The 19,969-nt window shown below is 34.5% G+C and overlaps 1 protein-coding gene across 5 annotated transcripts in view; it reads left to right on the top strand.

The window, feature by feature from the left end:
- The first annotated feature begins 13,194 nt into the window (after window positions 1-13,194).
- The window catches only part of LOC108974711 (toll-like receptor 4), a 12,195-nt gene continuing 5,420 nt past the window's right edge, over window positions 13,195-19,969 (top strand). Inside the window, exons 1-3 of one of the 5 annotated variants that reach the window (XM_018942721.1) lie at window positions 13,195-13,396; window positions 13,462-13,672; window positions 19,206-19,404. In XM_018942721.1, coding sequence (XP_018798266.1) covers window positions 13,575-13,672; window positions 19,206-19,404 — 297 coding nt within the window. In that variant the 5' untranslated portion in view covers window positions 13,195-13,396; window positions 13,462-13,574. Of the gene's footprint in view, window positions 13,673-13,811; window positions 13,834-16,599; window positions 16,713-18,469; window positions 18,588-19,205; window positions 19,405-19,969 lie in introns of those variants that run through there. The other 4 variants (XM_018942722.1, XM_018942723.1, XM_018942724.1 and 1 more) reach the window with 4 other exon arrangements.

Raw genomic sequence — 19,969 nt, 5'->3', positions numbered from 1 at the left:
GTTACTTAATATCTAAAATCAATAATTTCTATTTTCTGTGTATTATTTTCATACTTTTAGCGCACAACTGTAGACTGGAGAAATAAAATTTCTTTGGTACTTGCAGGTGGAATAGTTGTAAGTAAACATAATATTAATATTAATGTAAACTAGATCTTAGATAWTGCAACAAAATCATCAATTCATATATTTTAATAAATAATATATTTATTATATAATAGAAAATAATGCAAATGAGGAAGAAATTTGATTGCTGCGATCTTTAGGAATAAGAATAACACAGATACTCAGCGAAAACGTTACGAATATTATCAACTGTCATATTATGACGGCACATGCACACTTACTTCAATCATCAGTTTAAGTTTGACAGCTTTTACTCACACTTAGTCCTCCCTCTATCTCCCCTAACATCAATAATTTAAGCCACTAAATACAAATAAAATCATTACTTAACTATTTTGCCGCTAGAMTTTATTGCTGTAGAATGTAAAATTTATATTACGTCTATATATTTGTTTTTTTCTCGTTTTGAAAAATTTAGCAACACAAAAATATTCTAAAATGACAAACTGTTGCCTTTTCGAAGCGTCGTGACTGCGGAAGAGCGCACATAAATATCTTTCAGTATTTAGGTATAACTATAAATAAATAATGATTTTTAAGAGCACTGGCAAAGTTGAGATAATCTTGGAATGTCATGTTCTACACAAAATTGCGACATCGTACTAATTGTTCAACATACTTTAGCGAGTATACTTGACATTTTCGACACCTGTGCTGAATAGAAGGGGCACTTTCYTTTGAGGACCTTCATTTATGTTTTATAATTTAGTGGAATAGAAAATCGAACAAAATAAAGTAAAGCTATTTTTAACAACATTATATTGATAAAATTAAAAAATAACTACAAAATTTAAATATAATTTGAACGTTTTTTGAAAATTAAATTAGAGTAGTTAGAAAACRAATTATGTACACCGAACATGCTATATTAAGTTTGCCACAATGTTTGTAACGCCTTTAAGCAATGTCTTAATGTCCATTCATATATATGTATGTATTTATAAAATTAAATTTTTAAGATATCAATGTGATATCCGCCGATATCGGACCACTATGGTATATAGCTACCATATATGTATATCAAATCAAGTTCTTGTAAGGAAAACTTTTTTATTTAAAAAGATTTTTTCACAATTAAATTGAGATCGGACGTCTCCTTCTTTACTGGTGTAAACATTGGTTATGCGGTTATACGCGGTTATAGCTTAGTTAACAACAGTGAGCCAGTCGTTTTTTCTTACTTTTTATCAGCCAACTCCTTCTCCCCTTTCCTCTTCAACGGAGTGTACGTCTTCCTCTTCATCTGCTTCCCACGGCGGGTACTACGTCGAATACTTTCAGAGCTGGAATATTTTCACCCATACGGACGACATTACCTAGCTAGCGTAGCCGCTGTCTCTTCATTCGCGGAACTGCCGTCGTGTATATCTCACAGTTCATCGATATTCACTGTTGGCAATGCGCAAAGTACCATAAATCTTCTGCAGAACTTTTCTCTAAAAAAAATTGTAACGCCGACTCATCAGATATTGTCATCGTCCTTGCCTCTGCACCATATAGCATAACGGGAATAATGAATGACTTGTAGAGTTCGGTCTTTGTTCGTCGAGAGATTACTTTACTTAGCAATTGCCTACTCAGTTCAACGTAACACCTGTTGGCAAGAGTGATTCTGCGTTGGATTGCAAGGCTGATATTGTTGCTCGTACCAAGATAGACGAAGTTTTCTGCGACTTCGAAGTTATGACGCAGGAACCGAGTCGCGAGTGCACAGACTGGGCGCTTATTGAGATCAAATATATCAATATCATCGGCGTACACCAACAGCTGTACACTCTAATAGAAGATTGTATCTTCTCGATTAAGCTCTGAGGATCGAATTATTTTCTCCAACAGTAGATTGACGAAGTTGCACGATAGGAAGTCGTCTTGTSTGAAAGCTCGTTTGGTATCGAACGGCTCGGAGGCTTCCTTCCCGATCCTGACGGAGCTTTTGGTAAACAACTTTCACGTCAGTTTACACAGCCGATTTACTTTTGCGGGGATACCAAGTTCAGACATAGCGGTATAAAGGCAGTTCCTTTTCGTGCTGTCAAAAGCTTTGAAATCGAAGAAGAAGTGGCGTGTGTTGGTTCTCTTTTCACCGGTCTTTTCCAAGATTTGGCGCATGGTAAATATCTGGTAAGTTGTTGTTTTTTCAGGCCTAAAATTAAACTGATAAAGTCCAACCAGTTTGTTGACGGTGGGCTTTAATMTTTCACACAATACGCTCGATGGAACCTTATATGCGAWGTTAAGGAGGCTTACCTCACRTTAGTTGGTTTAGATTGTGGGTCTCCCWTTTTGTGAATTAGGCCGAGTACAGTTAAGTKYCAATCGTCGGGCATGCTTTCGTCCGACCATATTCTACAAAGAAGTTGATGAATGCTACTTATCAAGTCTTTATCGCCGGATTTGAACAGCTCGTCCAGCAATCCATTAACCCCCGTCGCTTAACTTTTTTCTTATTTTTACTAAAGAAAGTCTACCATATCATTTGAAAACTTTTCCCATACAATACTATACAAATTCATAGAAGCACGTTTTTATACCCTGAACAGTGTATATTAAGTTTGTCAGGAAGTTTGTAACACCCAGAAGGAAGCGTCGGAGACCCTATAAAGTATATATTTAAATGATCAGTATGTTGAGCTAAGTCGATTTAGCCAAGTCCGTCGGTCTGTCCGTCTGTATATATACRAACTAGTCCCTCAGTGTTTAAGATATCGTTTTGAAATTTTGCATATGTCATTTTCTCTTCAAGAAACTGCTCATTTGTCGGAACTGATGATATCGGACCACTATAACATATAGCTGCCATACAAACCGAATGATCGGAATCAAGCGCTTGTATGGAAAACTTTCGCATTTGACGTGGACTTTCGAAATTTGACAYGGATTATAAAAAATTGTTCAGATTGGATTACTATAGCATATAGCTTCCATACAATCAGTTTGTAGTTACTAAAAGAAATTCACTTGCGAAGGGTATATTAGCTTCGGAGCAGCCGAAATTAACGTTTATTCCTGTTTTGTAATAAGTTTAAAAAAAATTAATTTTTTTTTTTGTATTACATGCACTGAGAATTAAGAGCATTCCTGGCACAAGGCCAAACGTGTCACTACTTACGGCCCATTTACGCTTTGTGCATGTCTATTTATGCAAACTTAATTTTTCATGTAGATATTTACTACATACATACACTTAAAATATAGCATAAAAATATTCATGCACTTACAAATAATTTCAATAAAAATGTATGTCCCRCTGATAGCCAGTATTGATTCATCACCAAAGTTTAATATTCAATGCTCGATTACAATTTGGAGTCTAGTTCAATTCAATTCAAGCACAATTACAAAAAAGCGCATATTTATATTTATATATAAAGATATGACGATATGGGAACGCGCTCCTCAGGCACTTGCTCGRTTTCTTCGTCTCAGAATACGTCGCTTCTAATTGGCTTTAATTGAAATAAACTACTTTCATTTTTTTCCATCGGAGTCATGAGTTTACACGTTCGCTGTTTAAGTTTGTTTCCCCACTTTGCCTATATTGCATTAGAGCGGACCGTTCTTTTTTTGTTTTTCAGAACATACCAAAGAAACCTTTCAGTTAGCATCATGAGTATCTAGGAGACTTTATTCACACCACACTAAATATCCATGCCTAGACGCTGTAAGGAAAAAAAACCATCCTAACAAATATGTGGATTAGCAGCTCAGCTTCTGTTTAATATTTCGAGGATAATCGCCTTAATCTAAAGACTTTATAAAAAGAACCTTGTCTTGAGATAATTTTGTTATTTTTTTAATGTGTGTAATATTATTTATTATGATACAAAATTTATCAGCCGAATATTTCGAGGAATGTGTTTTCGAGATTACGTACGAAGTAAAGAATAAGTTATGATTAATTGATATAATGCCAAATTGTAGCTGTAAACAAAATTGTTATAACGGAAATAGTCGTCGTCAAATCACCATTTCCTCGCTTGCTATGTTTGAGTTCAGCTCTTCCTCCAAATGTGAAAGCAGTAGCAAAGTTTTCTATATTACCTATTGGTTGTATATAACAACAATATAAAACATCCATTTATGTATACCGCTTTTCTAGCCCTATATGTTTATGCCGGTCCGCTTGAGTTTTACCACTCTCTTGTTCGGTTCGCCCCTATCTAATACATGTGGAATCTAAGATATATATTGGAAATAACGTATTGTAATAAATTGCACATTTCMAGCAGGCTGGGCGTAATTTTTCGTGCAAAAAATATTATATATTGTTATACTAAAGCTCAACCATGACTCAGTTATTCCACAAATGACATGACAATAACGTTCAATAACATATTCGATGTTACGAAGTATCAAGTTTTTCTGTCAGAACAAGTCAAAATTCATTAGGGGATCAATGCCCTTCAAAAACAATACTAATAAGAGGCTAATACTTTCTTTATTCCTCTTTGGGACCCGTCTAACCCGAGAACACCAAACTTCGCCTCTTCTCTTTATCACGCCAGCTGTACACTCCACCGGTCACTATGAATTTATGTTGGTTCTAAGGGTTTACAAAGTCATTAACTTTTTCAAGCAACAACATAAATATATCACCTTTTCCAGTCTTATATTGAAAAAGACGCAAGAGAGGCAATCACCCTGCCTAAAATCTGGTCTGATATCGAACGGCTGGGATTTTGACGGAACTTATGGTTACTCAGTGTCACTCTGGATAACCGTATGAGTTGTTCTTGCGCAGTAAAATGTACTTAAATTATTTCAAAGGACTTTTGAGATGGCGTCTGACARCACTAAAAGTGCCCTATTTGATAGAACCTTATATGCAATGTTCAGGAAGCTTAGTAGTTGCGCACTTAAATTCCCATCGTGGGGCATACTTTCGTCCGACCATATACTATAAAGAAGCTGATGCTTGCTCCTTATCAGCCGCCGCATTTGAATAGCTCGGTTGGCAATCCATCGGCCTCCGCCGCGTTGCTATTCTACAAACGGGCAATGGAATGTTCTCTCCGTCGTCATCGATTGGAGAATCGGGTTCACCATATCCTGGTGTTATGCTTTCAATGCCATTCAACAGGCTGAAAAAGTGTTTCCTCCATAGTTTTAGTACGCTCTGGGCATCAGTAAATAAATCACCTCTAGGTGTTCTACAAAAGTAAGCTCCGGTCTTGAAATCCTTTATTAGTCCCGCAACTTTTCATAGAATTTTAGAACATTAACCCTGTCCGCCAGCTTTTTGAGCTCTTCGAACTCACGCATTTTGACCTTTCACTTTTTTGTGTGCGAACAGCGAAAAGGAAGAACGACTGGCGCGCTGATGTAAACTCGGCTATAACTGCGTAAGGAGGTTTCTACGCCAATAAAAAAGGAGAAAAACTTAAATAGTCTCCGAAGAAAATGTTTAAATCAGATCACTATACAATAGCTGCCTTACAAACTGAGCGGTTGGAATCAAGTTCTTACTTTTTAATAAATTTATACTTAACAATAAAATGATAAAATTTTCATAAAATACATATTATTTCAAAAAACTTTCAATTTTCACAATCTGCACAAACACAAATAAATATATTTTTGCTATAAATTAAAGGAAGCCACATTCTTGTGCATCGTTTCGCTAAACGAAAAATTCCGAACAACCGGAAAGACGCCTTCGCTTCCCTCTCAGCTGTGGCTCGCGCGTCAATATCTACGCTCCGYCAGTGACACCTGTTATATGGACATTTATTACAATGCCAAAATCTGTGAATTTGACAAATGCCGACCACGAACTACAGGCGCACATAAATCCATTCACAAATATTTACCAAGTGATTAAAATACTTGAAACTAATACCGCGCAGCCACCCACATGCACATCCATTTGGAAATGTAATTTTGCATTTAGCCTAATATATGGATCAACTTGTTTGTTTGTAGATGTTTACAATATTTATGGGCTGATTGGTGAATACGCTGGTGGCTACTGGCTGGTTGTAAGCAAGGTGCCTTCTTATAAACAAAGAAATACGTGAATACATATGTACAAACATAGATTCATAAATAAACTGCAATTACAACATTGGGACCCATTAAAATGCCATATGATTCAAATCAATTAAAATACCGCGATGAAAAACCAAACCAAACCAAAGCAAAGCAAATAAATCGCCTTTACAAAAATGTTGTGCGAACAAATGGTGAATCGGTGAGCATATGGCGTTTTATAAACATTTCATATTTTGAATGAGCAATGGCTTTTAATGTTTTGTTGCTTCAATTTCAATTTCTTTAATATTTTTGACCAAAATGTGAAGCCCAAAATTTGGAAAACTGTGAAAAACTAAAACGGATGGAAATTTACAAAAACACAAAAAACAATTTGAAAACTTTTGACGCCAAATTCACGCATAGCACTTTGATTCYTCTTCTTTATTTGCGTAGCACTTTGATTACAAATTGAATAATGAGTTCCAATGCATTGTAAGCGTTACGCGGAAAAATTATGAAATATTGGTAGTTTTAATAATTCAGAGAAAGCAACAGGAAACAAATAAATCGTCAAAAATCGGTCAACAGATGGTCACTTGGGGCATGAAATAAGCACCGGAAATCAAATCTTTCATATTTTTGAAATACTGCTATGAGCAAAAAGTAGTAAGACTTTGTGCATAATTTTAAAATTCTTAATTCGCATTTGCGTTAAGTGTAATATCTTAAAAATGTACTCGTTGAATAACAAGGAGAGCTCGGGCACTTCAAAGCGCTAGTGTGAAACTTTAAACGCGTTTTTCTCAAAATTATGTTTTTTGAACTGGTGACAACTGTAACTCGAAAACCGCTCAATWGCTTTTAATGGAATTTATACAGCCCTTAGAATACATAATAAACTCGGGGATGATCGAGGGATTTTTTTTTTTCAAAAATTTCCATTTTTTAAGACCAATTAACTGTTGATTTTTCGCAAAAACATAGACAAAAATTTCCTTAGGCCGCCATTTTGTAAATTTTGGAAAAAAAATCCTTCTAACAGGCCCAGGATTATCTATTTATAAAGCTTTTTTTTTTTTTGTCCGATTGATTTTTGATGAATCTCCAAGGACTTATGGTTGTCACCGCAAGTACCTTTTCTGGAACTGGGTCAACACAAACAACTATAATCTTGGAAATAAATGTTTTTTGTTTTTTTTGAAATTTTCGTGACTTCAAGTCAACACATTCTATAATAATGACATATTACTGCTTTTGTAAAATAAGCCGATGTAATAGCAAAAAAAAAAATACTGAAAATTCTCATTTTTTCGTGCCTCTGACCTCCCCCTAACCTCTTAATATCTTCAATTGACTCAAAACGATATTCCACCGATTAATCGTTAGTTTTCGGGTCGTAAGTATAGATCCAAGACTCATCGACAGTAATAATACATTTAATCACATTCTGTTCTTTTATAGACGTCAACCCGACGCCGTTTTTCGAWAAAATTGAGAACCAATCGTGCTTTCACTTTCTTTGGCTCAAATATTCTCTCTACTCCCATTATTAGTGGAACTCCCTTTCACCATTTCCCTCCTCTCATATTCATTTCTTCGAAGAGTAATAAAACACTGTATGATTACTCCAAAATTATACATATGTTTACCAAGCTATGCGGAACTATAGCGGTTAATTTATGAACATTAAATGTTTGCTTCCCTAGCTTGTCCTCCCATAAATTTATAAATACTAACAAGCCACATGAAAAGAGACAAATTATCTTGACACCGAATTTGCGTGCAATATGTGGCACATAGAATTATATTACCTCCTTCTTTCGCTATATTTTTGGCCAACGAATCGCAAATGTGTAGCAGTCATATTGGTACCAAGCATATATGTATGTATATAGTATGTATGTATATATAAAATAGAGCAATTCGACGAAGGAGTACAATACCTCTAATAAGAGACTTGACTAAATGTACGATTTGAAATATTCTTGTTTGAAAGTGTTTTCCAATTGAAAAATAAAATTTGTGACACCCAACAGAAACCATCGGAGACCCTTCGTAGCACATGTCCCCTTCTCYCCAAAAAGCCGCTATAATATATATATACGTAGCTGCAGTAAAAGCTGATCAATAAGAATGAAGCTAAAAATACACCTATGAAGGGTAATAAAGCTTCTATGCAGCCAAAGTTAACGTTTTGTTTTTTTTATTGTTATTTGTTTTTTACTTAGAATGTCCATGTAAGCWTTTCTTAAACAAATACCCTCGCGGTGTTAACTTTGAATGACTTAATCTCTCATTGGCTCGGTTTAATTTTTGTCATGATCTGAAATCATCTGAAATTATATTAGGTCATTCGATATTTGGACAAGGGATTTTTCTGTTGGAATCACCTTTCAAGAGGCTCTATTGGAAAAAAAGAAATCACTCTATATATGTAAGTACAACTAGGCTGGAACCTTCATAGTCTGCTGACCTTACGAAATTGGAGTYAAAGGAAAAAAGTGTGTCATACTGATATGCTATTCAATACTTGACGTTGCGAATCAATTTGCTAGATACCCTAGATCACAAATTTCCAATTATGATAAAATGTAGATAAAAGCCGAACATATGTTATCACTAGAAGCTTCTCCAAAGATTTTCCAAGATTTCAAAGTGATATCAAAACATAGTACTGCATAATTGTACAAAGAGCTTGGAGAAATTGCAATACCTCCATATTAAATTAAATAAATAATAAAACTGCGTGCTAATGAAACTCTGACAAAACCACATGTGTTCAATATATATTTTTTCTTATTTACGACAGCCAAAGCGTAAATCACAAAAGGCATTAAACACTTAAAATAACGGAAAAAAACTTTTGAAAAATATCGGCGAAAATGATTTTTGAAATTTTCGCTATTATCACAGCCCACCACCACTGGCCCTCTTTTACGATGTTTATTATTATGGATTTATTTTTAGAAAATCATAATTTTGTACAATTTCACATCTGCTCTGTCGTTTCTACACTATTCTGATGTTCATATGATTCTCATCTTGTTTTATGTTTTTTTCTTCATTTCATTAGCTTGTGACTGCATTTGATCACCGGTCAGGCCCAAAGGGTGCCACAGATTTGAACAAAACGCATCACGCCTTGAGTTAAAATTTATATTTGCATGAGAAATGAATGTACGTGGAGCAGGTTAACGTGGTGTGAAGGGCTAGGAAACTGAAATTAAAATTAGCACAAAGAAAATGCTGCCCAACGTGGCCACAATATATATTTATACAGATATACAAGCATATTAATGGGCGCTATGGTTTCGGTTCCCCTTTGGGGAAATGAGGTCAATTTGTTAGTGCATTTTGAAAATTTCATCGGTCAACAAAGACAATTTCACATGTAAGATAAGTCATGTAGAGTGTTTGGGAAGTAACGAGATTACATTAGTAATCAGCAATTAGCAAGAGTTGGAATTTAATATGGCAGATCATTTAAAGAGTTATGTAATATTTAATAATTTGGAATTTAATATGGCAGATCATTTAAAGAGTTATTTAATATTTAATAATTAGGATTTTTAGGCCTCTTTTGGTATGTCTGTTGGTCATTATATGAGAATTTTCGTTACTTAGAATATTATACAATAGAACTATGAAATTTTTCTGCCAACAAATGTTTTTAGCTAATCATAGTCTACGAACTTCCGCTCAGCCACACACATTCTTCTTTTGCATAGAAATTCCCATTAATTAGCTATCGTTAAMGTTAGTCACCCTAGTGCGGGTGAATCTTATCAACAGCCAGAATTTATCTTGTTGTACTACAAATGCCTACATTCTTAGTTTATTGTTCATTAATAAATTATCTGMCAGCGTTTTTATGCAATGAATCAATTTCATAGGCACCTGCCACTACAAAGACATCTTAACAGGGTTGCCATTTATTTTTAAAAGTAAATCTTGAAAATGAATAAAAACGTGTGTGGCTGTTGGTCGCTCAAAATGTTAAAAATACAGACATACATATAATTATATACATACATATGTAGTATTTATATACAGAACTGTATATACTCACRCTTGGGTATACATATAATGAAAGTGATAAAAATGCTTTTATCAAGCTGGCGCGGCAAATTATGCCTTTTGAAAACGAGTGATTTTTGCTTCCACAATTTTTTTATATTTTAATCAAACCACATCCTTTTAGAAAAAAGTGCAATTAATCGCATTTTTTCAAAGTATTTCATTTTTTTAAATTTAAACGTCTATAGCAACAGACCCAATAGTGGACAAGTAGAGCCACAGCAAACAGCGACTTGGGCATTATATGTATTGTTACATATTTCTAAAAGCGACTTCGATAAGAAGTCTTGTGTTTGCGCACAAAGTTTTATCAATGAATATATATGCATTCATATTTTTTAATTTCAATGTCAAGAGTTTGAGGTTAGTTTAAGTGGGTTCCTCGGTTAAAAAATTGCCTTTTGCAATAACTGTTTTCTCTTATAAAAAACAAACTATTTTATTCGAATTTTTTATTGTTACAAACATACTATACACTATTAACAAAGAAATTCTGAAATTTTTTTTAAAAGAATATTTCAAGCTTGGACATTGGGACGCCATTTCCAGTGAGCAAAATAAAAAATGATGCGCCCGCGTTTGCTGGATAACTCCATACATGATCATCTAGAGTGAACAAAATTTGTGTTTCAGTTAAAACCTTAACTTAGAACTTGGAAGAAGGAAAAAACTGAAATGTGGATTTTTGGCAATTTCGTGACATTTTTTTTCAATAGTTGTAATCGAAAAAAAATCATTCGTCCAAGTCTTTACCGACTTCAAAAACACAGTTTCGAGCAAAAACACGTTTAAAGACGGGACACTTAATCAGCTAACCGCCAGCGCACAAGTTCTCAAGGCTATATCTCCGAAAATATTACTCCGATCAACTTGAAAATTTGGGAAAGTATTTTAGATGTATTGTAAAATTTAATAAAATCGATTTTTGGAAACCCTTACACAAATGTAACACCTTAACAAACAATGATGCAATGGCTGAATATATAAAAGGTTGATGAAACAACTATTGTATCCGGGTGTAAAAAGTATTTAATTCGCTTTTCTCTATAAAAGATCAAAGAAAGTACTAGTCCCTAAGTTTTTGAGATTTMGATAATAAATTTTGTACATGACATTTTCTGACCTCTATACGATTGGCTGTCACTCAAACTGATCGATCAAAATAGAGTTTYTGTGTGGAAAATTTTTTATTAGGCATAGATTTTGTAACGCTATACTCTCCAAATACCATTTTCAAATCGGATATAGTATATAGCTAACATAATGGTTGTGCACTGGGTTTGGGGTCCTCCACGTAAAAACACCCCCAATGAAATGAAAACAAGAAAACCGCCTTCGCAGTTGTAACTTCAGTTATAATCGCGTAAGCCGTTAAATAAATAAGAAGAAGTTCGCTCCGAAGTTATTAGCAGTTCCAAGCAAGCGGTTTAAAATACATTCCAACCGAATTTAATATCTTTGAAAATTTTATACTGTTACTCACCTGTGATACATATTAGAAAATATTCGATAAAAAGAACTAGTTCGTTACACYTATTATTTTGGGCTACTATTATTCCACAATTAACAATGTGAAGGGACATAACTATTCGAATATGATCAAGATCGATAAGATCATCTGTATTTACGACAGGTATCTCTTCTGGAAAGACCTTCAGTGATCTCTTCATCAAATTGGTGTGAGTTCTTGAGAGTACTGCTGCAGAATACCTAAGGAMCTAAGAAGAAAACTACTCAGCGGGTCTTATTCATCGTGCTGTTAATGTGACTCATTTATAAAATTACAAAATATGTACTCTAATATAAATTAATTGAAAATCAAATGTTCTTCACATTCTTAACTTTCTTACTTGTTTTTATGTGAATATTTATCATATAATATGTTATATAGCAATTTTTGCTTTTATGCGGAAGTTTAGGCATACATACATGTAGTGAGAATGAGTAATAAACGTCTAAGCGTAGCATCAGACGAAGTACTAAAATATAAAAAAATATTAAATCCAAATTGCATGCAACAAATTACTATTAAAATAGTTAAACCCGTTAATTTGTTTGTCTAATAATTTCTTTCGCACTAAAACCGCCCACTGGGCATTATCGCCTTTTATTTGGAAATTAAAATGGTTGCATGCGAAGTGAAGTTAGTTGTATTGTTGTTCTATTGCAATAAACGTCACACGAGAGCTTCAAATATACATTAATACACATATGTTCATATCGTCACCTGAAATGCAAAATAACGTAACAWYWCTTTTCGTAGGTTTAGCGGAGAAGCAAAAACCCGTATAAAAAGAAAACCACTTGAGATATTGAAGCACAAATCTTAATTAACGCGAAACTATAAGTATAATTTAGAAAAACAATAAAAAAAAAATTAAGCAAATTTTATGGTAGGTGTCTTACGTTATTTTGAATTTTCATTTCTGAAAAAAAATAACGTATGATCAATCTAAACTTGCATAAAATTTAAAAATTTGAWAATTAACCCTTTTTTTAATTTTAAATAAAAACATTTGCAAGTWTTTCATATTTCATTTTMTTTTGTTATTAATACAAGTATATACATAAGTACTAGAAAAAGTTAAAATATTTGAAGCTAAAAAAGTTGGATAATGTTTAATTATTAGTTATTAAACAATTAATTATTCAAAAGGTGTATTATCACAAAAGTAACAGTCTGCTGAAATCAGAGCATCTAGGTCCTGCAGATGTTGTCATTTTTTCTTAGTTATTGTTAAACTTTGCGTGTGCAAAAAATTAGGCTGCTGAATTCCTAAAAAAGCACTGGTCTGAACACTCCGAAAACCCTGTCTCTTATACACATCTAGATGTGTATAAGAGACAGATTTTGCATTTCAGGTCAGATCAAATATATGCTTATATATATATATATATATATATATACATACATATATACTTATATATCAGAGTTATTTGCTCACTGCATTTATCGTTAATTTCCCCGGGGTTTTTATTTTTGTTTTGCGGCTTCTTTCAGCATCATCATTTAATGAGAAACAAAGCGAAATTACTGCGCGGACAGACATTCGAGCTCACAGTGTTGGTCAGCATAATTTTTGACATGCATTTTCAACAATGCAGTATCTAGTCAAGCGCTTGTGAAATATGAAATTAAAAGCCAAGAGCAAAACATTCGCAACAAGTTAGCTACAAATAAGTGCAGTGAATGATATTTTCTGTCAACTCATCGAAAACGGTATTTGTTGCAATTCGCTTTCTCACCTAAATGTCAACCAATTATTCCWTAATTTACGGTTACAGTTATTGGTGTGCTTTTTGCGCGATGCGCTCAAATTCCTTTCGCTCGAGCGGTTGGTAGTGCTGCCAGAATTTTACAGTCATACGAGTAGTCAGCGGGCGATTTACAACTCCATATGGAGGTTCCTGAGCTAAATTTAGTGCAGTGCTGGTGTATATACTTACATACATATGTGCTTTTCTTTTTAATTGAAACGCTTCATTTTGTTAAAAKGTAAACAGTGCTACTTGTTTAATAAATGTGTCAGTGATAAAAGTTGTCTCCACAAAAGCGTTAATTGATAAGATATGAGGGTGAATGTGTGACCGCGTACTTAAAAATAATAAATAATAAAGAAGGAAGGAGGAAGGAGGAAGGAGGAAGGAGGAACGAAAGTAAAGTATAACTATTAACAATACGTAGCAGTTTTTCTTTGTTAATTTTAACAGTTAAATTTTAGCGAATTATTTCAAAGTTTCAACAGAATCGATTTCGCATGTGATTAATGGTAGTCGAAAAATTCGTATTCCTATTCAAACTTCAGATTATTTTTTTATATTTATAAAGAACTTTAACGAACCAAATGTGTACCATTTTGGTCGACCACTTTTTGCCATTTTTCCGCCAGAGACATTATTCCATCAGTGTAAAACTTTTCTGGTTTTTCGTCGAAAAACTGCGAGAAGTAATTTTCACAGTCTTCTCTTGAAGCCAACTTTACTCCATTAAGGGAGTTCTGCATTGACCGAAACAAATAGTAATCTAATGGTGCAAAATTAGGGATATATGTACAAATGGTGGATTCCCGACCAAGCTCTCCCAGTTTTTGCCGAGTCATCAAAGATGTATGTGTGATCTAGCTTTGTCCTAATGGATCCTTCCTGTTGATCAGTTCTAGCCGTTTTGTTTCGAGTTCTTGCTTCAATTTCATCAGTTTTTGACAGTAAAATATAGAATCAATCGKTCGACTAGGCTGGAGCAGCTCATAGTGGATGATTCCTTTTCAATCCCATCAAACACTCAGAATAACCTTTCGAGACGTCAATACTAGCTTTGCGACCAATTGTTGAGCTTCGCCACGCTTGGACCATAATCTTTTTTGCACATTATTGTTGTATTTGATCCACTTTTCGTCTCCTGTTACCATTCGCTCATGTGGTACCCAAACATGCAGCTTCTTTTTGTAGCCAGCATTTTTTAAATGGATCAAAACCGTTTGATGACAAATGTTAAGCTCCTTAGCGCTATCATGGCTGCTKATGTGACGGTCCTGGTCAATCTTTTCAGAGCGAAGTGCATCTTTCACAAGGAAATTTCCAGAACGAAGGAATTTTAACTGATAGAACATGGCTTGTGTGGCATTCTTTCTKCATTATTTTCACTAATTTTTGAACAGCTGTAACTTTTTTTCAACTTCCCCGACTTTTTTTTGATTAAATGAAACTTAAAATCTCACTTTTTTACTGGTGATATACGACTTTTTTGACTAATTGTAATAATTATAATTAGGTGCACATGCACCTAACAAAGTAAGCTTAAAACAATTTTATTGTTTCTTTAATATTGGATTTTTTAATAAAAAAAATTTGCATTAGAAAAACTAGATTTTTCTTGGATTAATAATTTTTTTTATTTTATTTTTTTTTATATTTGAATTTAAAAATTGGGATAAAAAATGTTGTTTTCTTAAAAGTATAGAAAACGGCATACGGCATTGACGAAAAAAAATAATATCGATTTTTTGAAGGCTAATGTATATGACCCTTTATACCTCTCAGAGCTGGAGCCCATTCCACCCCATCCATTCCGACGACATGACCTAGCCTAGACCTCGAAGTTATGACTATCAACTGTKACCCATTTGTTTCGCTTCTTTGTTCMACCTGGAGAAAGCACCAATATGGTTGTTATGACTTATGATATCGATGTCATCGGCGTAAGCCTGCAGTTGTACACTCTTGTAGAAGATTGTGCCTTCGAAATATTTTCTCCAGCAGTAAATTGAAGAAGTTGCATAATAGGTAGTCGCCTTGTCTGAAACCTTGTTTGGTATCGAACGGCTCTAGAAACCAGATAACCTGTGATGCTGTATTGTSTTATCTAATAAAAAATCTGCAAAATTCAAATTTTAGCTCTCAAATTGTTACGAACAGATTTAACTTCGAAGTTGCATTCACTTGAAGACTAGAAACACTACAAATACCAAAGCCTATCCTTAAACCTAGTAGAATGTAATTACTTCCAAATATTTCTACAGAAGAACAGAAAATTCTCTTTGATTTTAACTAAGAAATTAGTTAGTAAAATATACATATACATAAGTCAAATATACATATGTACGTATTATGTAAGCTTTTTGCATATTTTATATTACAAATCCTGGGCCTTCCATATATCGATTTGTGGATTAGTATAAATTAGTTTCTTGATCTACACATTTTATTTGACATAACCTACTTTCCATATGAACACAGATATGCACATACATACATATGTAAATATGGATAGGTATATGTACATATGTATGTATTAAATTGCATTTTTCGTTGCGAAATTCTCCCATTAGACGGTCGATGAGCTTATCCAATTCAATTTAGTGCATTTGAGATCAGGGTTAGCTCGCAATTGTTATTATCTTTTTGTTCTTCTTCAGTCAACGGACCGTCTCCTGCAATTCACTTTCAGTAGAATGCTTACTTTACAACATATACAATTATTGAGAATTGTTTATGTTAATAGCGTTAAGTGATCTTACATATACTAAAACACAAATAAACAACAACAGCAACAAACATATATATTTATGCATATTTATATAATGTGTATGTGTGGTTATTGTTGGTATTTTACGCTCTTACACCTGCTTGACGAGCCCACTCCCGCAAGTTGGAGCTTGGCAATGCAGCGGCGGTGCTTCAGAAAGCGAATGTTGTCGCAATTATCTGCTCTTTTGTATATTTACATATGTACATATGTATAAACAAACACATGGTTTTTTATTTGTTTTTTGACATTTGGCAGTTGACAGTTTGCCGCTGCCGCTGCCGTGCCACTTGACAGATTGTCGCGTTGACATTTGTAATGATTTCGTTAATTTGATTACAATATSCCGTTTATTTTCATTAAAAGTGAACGGTTTACCTTTTATTTTGTTTCATTTTATTTGTTTTTGTATTTATTTATGCGCGATTTAGCTGACATAATACGAGGAAGAGCAATTGATCAGCATTGTTTGCGCGCATTTCACGGCTAATTTGCTTGTTTGTTTGTTTATGTTAGTGTTATTTGACGTTTACACAGCTCACACRTACTCTCATATGTACATATGTACCTACATATGTGATTGATGGCAATGTTTGGTGGGTGGCGTGCGCTCGTACATGGTCGATCAGCGGCGCCGTCGCTAATGGTGAACGCGGTGATTTTGTGAAGTGAACTTTCCGGGGCGCATTTGATACGCTTCATTGCAATTGTTTGCGCACGTCCGTGCCCACCTGTGCGCGGCGACCTCAGCTGTCTGTCGCACACCCTGCTGCATGGGGTGGGAATGTCGACGAAATCCGGCGTTTGAATGTCACACCTTTSCATGGCTGCCTTTTGCCACTCGGTTGTTTATAAACATGCACTTTTATTTAATTTTTAGCTTTTTTCAATTTTGGGCTTTAAATGTGTAAATAGGTTTGAAAATAAAAACGTTACGAGTTGCATGGGCAATGATCTTGTATGGCAATTCAAATCATTTATTGTATTTGTTTATAGAAATTTCAATTATTTGTATTATGTGCAAGTGTATTTCAATCAGTTATTGCATTATATGTGTTATGCCTATTGGTTGTTTAGTTTTATCAATTTGAGACCCATAATAATATTGTTCCTTTGTTGCTATTTTATAATTTGATTAAATTGTGCAACGTTACTCCACATTTATGTGGCATAAAATTATATTTCTTTTGAGGGCGTGCCATCAGTTTAGATTTAAAGTTCTACCGCACCAATCGTCAGAGTTTTGACGTGACGGAGGCAGCCACGATATAGTTGGCKTGCCATATTTCGAGATATCATCTCCACGGTAGCGGAATACCTCGATTACCAATCCAAGTTTTAAACAAATCCTGAAAGTTAGTCTTGACTACAGTCGGCAAGCTAAGGTTTGAATCCCAAAGGAGTTTAATAGACTATGAATGTCATTTTGCAGCTACATTTACTGAGAGAACGATCCACTTACAATCCATCTGAGACGGGTGACATTTCGAGCTCGATCACCAAATGCTGACCTTTTTGGGGTTAACACTGTTAACTATTTGTACAAGATCTAAAATTAAACTAAGCGCATTATAATGAATTTACCAAGAGAAGTTGTTAATAAACGTGAAACCCTAAACTCGAATATGTGGGGAAGAGTGAGTACATTCTTCRGAAATCACTTTGAATGCAAGATAGGTAAATAGGTAAGTAGGTAGAGYGAGGGTMTTTAGGAAACCCATTGTGATACCAACAGGWCTCATATACCCTCATCARTTTGCATCCTCTGAAACCTGATCCAARGATACTGGACCCATAGTTGCAATTTTTTATCTGTACAGAGCCTTGCATTCACGTAGAGGATGTCTTACATTGTGAACTTCGTTCATGTGGGTTTCTCTATTTTATATGAGGCAAGGTTTCGTTGAAAAAAATTAACTTTTTGGTTAATGTTTTGGGTATGAAGGCAAAAATGATGTTGAGTAGAGATTGCAAAAGAGTGGTTGTTGACAACGTARCYGAGAGCCCTGTATTCACCAAACGCWTCACTATTGGTGATGGGAAGTTGCTTTATAAACATGACGTCAAATCTGTCCAATCATCTGGCGAATAGCTCTCCAAAAATGAGCCGTTGAAGGCCATCCCTACCGAGACTAATAACAAATGTATGAAAAAGCGGAATAACCATTGGTATGCTTATATTGGTTCTAGAGAATGTTTTGAGATTTGTATAATATATGTGAAATTGTAGTTTTTTTTTTTTTTTGTCAGGCCGGGTCAATTTTGATCGGATGATATGATGCTTCTTTGTGGAATATATTGTTTTACAAATATATGTATATCAAAGACGCTGTGGATATAGTAAGACTATAGAGAAGAGTTCTTTTTGAGCATTCGTTTTTAAAAAGTAAGTTCGATAGTACTTCGTTTATTGTATGTAACATATACTTAAAATGTATGAACATTTAGAAAACCGTTTCGCATATTTTTTATTGAACTGGCTTCTTCTGTATTACGCTAGATAAGTAGACATTGAACCACTTTATATTACAGTTTATCACGAGTTATGTACATTATACATGAATTATCCGACATTAAGTGCTTCAACAACGGAACACACTCACAGAGTCTTTGACCGATTTACCCGCATCAACATCGCACTTACAATTAAATATTGCGATTAATAAATGGCAGAGACTAATTTTGTAGATATTGAGTTACTTGAGCGCGCGAGTATATCGTATGACTRCGAATATATTTCAGAGATTCAGTAAATCAATGAAATTTCGCGCGAACTCCACAGACGACAGAATGAATCATTATAGCATCATTTGTGTGAAAACCGCGCGCTGTTGAGGTCTTTGTCCTCCACCAAAAATCCTTTCTTCTTTACGCTGCATTGGTTGTGGTGCTACATTGTTGTTGTTTTTATTTAATTCATTTGAACTTGYAATCATGCGCGTTCTCTGCATTTGCTCTTTACTAATTTACTGGTCTACTCTTTCGTTGTTTCACTCTCGTTTAGTATGGACTTGCATGCGGTTGCTATAGCGTTGTTGGCTCTAATCACAATCAACACCAAGATGATGATGCCATTCGGTTATGTCGGTGTCGTGCAGGACGAACGCAAGTGTCAGTATTTAAGACCGTCGCGCATGCTCAAAATCCGTTGCTTCGAAATGAATCTGAGGGAGGTACCGCAGTACCTGAAATCGTCGGTTGAGGTGAGTAAAGTAATAAAACATCAACAAATAAATAATAAAATAAAAAAATATTAATTAATTCATAATGCTTAGCTATAGATTGATTTAAAATCAATTGACCGCAAGTGCGATCTTTGCCGTTTTTGAGTTGCTTAAGTTTAAYTTTAAATGTCAATCATTGACTTTTGTTTAAATGCAAATTCCACCGTGCTGTTGCGCCGTCGTGCATCTGCAAGGGTTAATTTGTGTCAAGTAGCTTGATAAGGTTCGCATAAAGCGCTCATTYGCCAGCGTTTATCCGATTTATTATAATTGCGTGTGTGCTTTTATTTTCTTCCATGGGAACTTGCACCCATCAATGCTCATATGTATTTAGTATATGCGAGCGGTGACTGTCTGCTGCGAAATAAAATTCAATTGACTTTAATTGAACGCACAAAAGAAGTCGCGATAATTTCCTAAAAAATATATGTATGCACAAACATTGTTATACACCTATATTTTCTTTTTTGATGATCATCAACTGATGAGCGCTTCCTGCAAGCGTGCCCTGTAGGAAAATTTTCGAGTTTTAAGTTTGACAAAA

Source organism: Bactrocera latifrons, unplaced genomic scaffold (genome assembly GCF_001853355.1).
Source record: "Bactrocera latifrons isolate USDA-ARS-PBARC rearing strain unplaced genomic scaffold, ASM185335v1 scaffold_58, whole genome shotgun sequence".
NCBI lineage: Eukaryota > Metazoa > Arthropoda > Insecta > Diptera > Tephritidae > Bactrocera > Bactrocera latifrons.
This window is presented reverse-complemented; position numbering and strand designations above follow the sequence as displayed.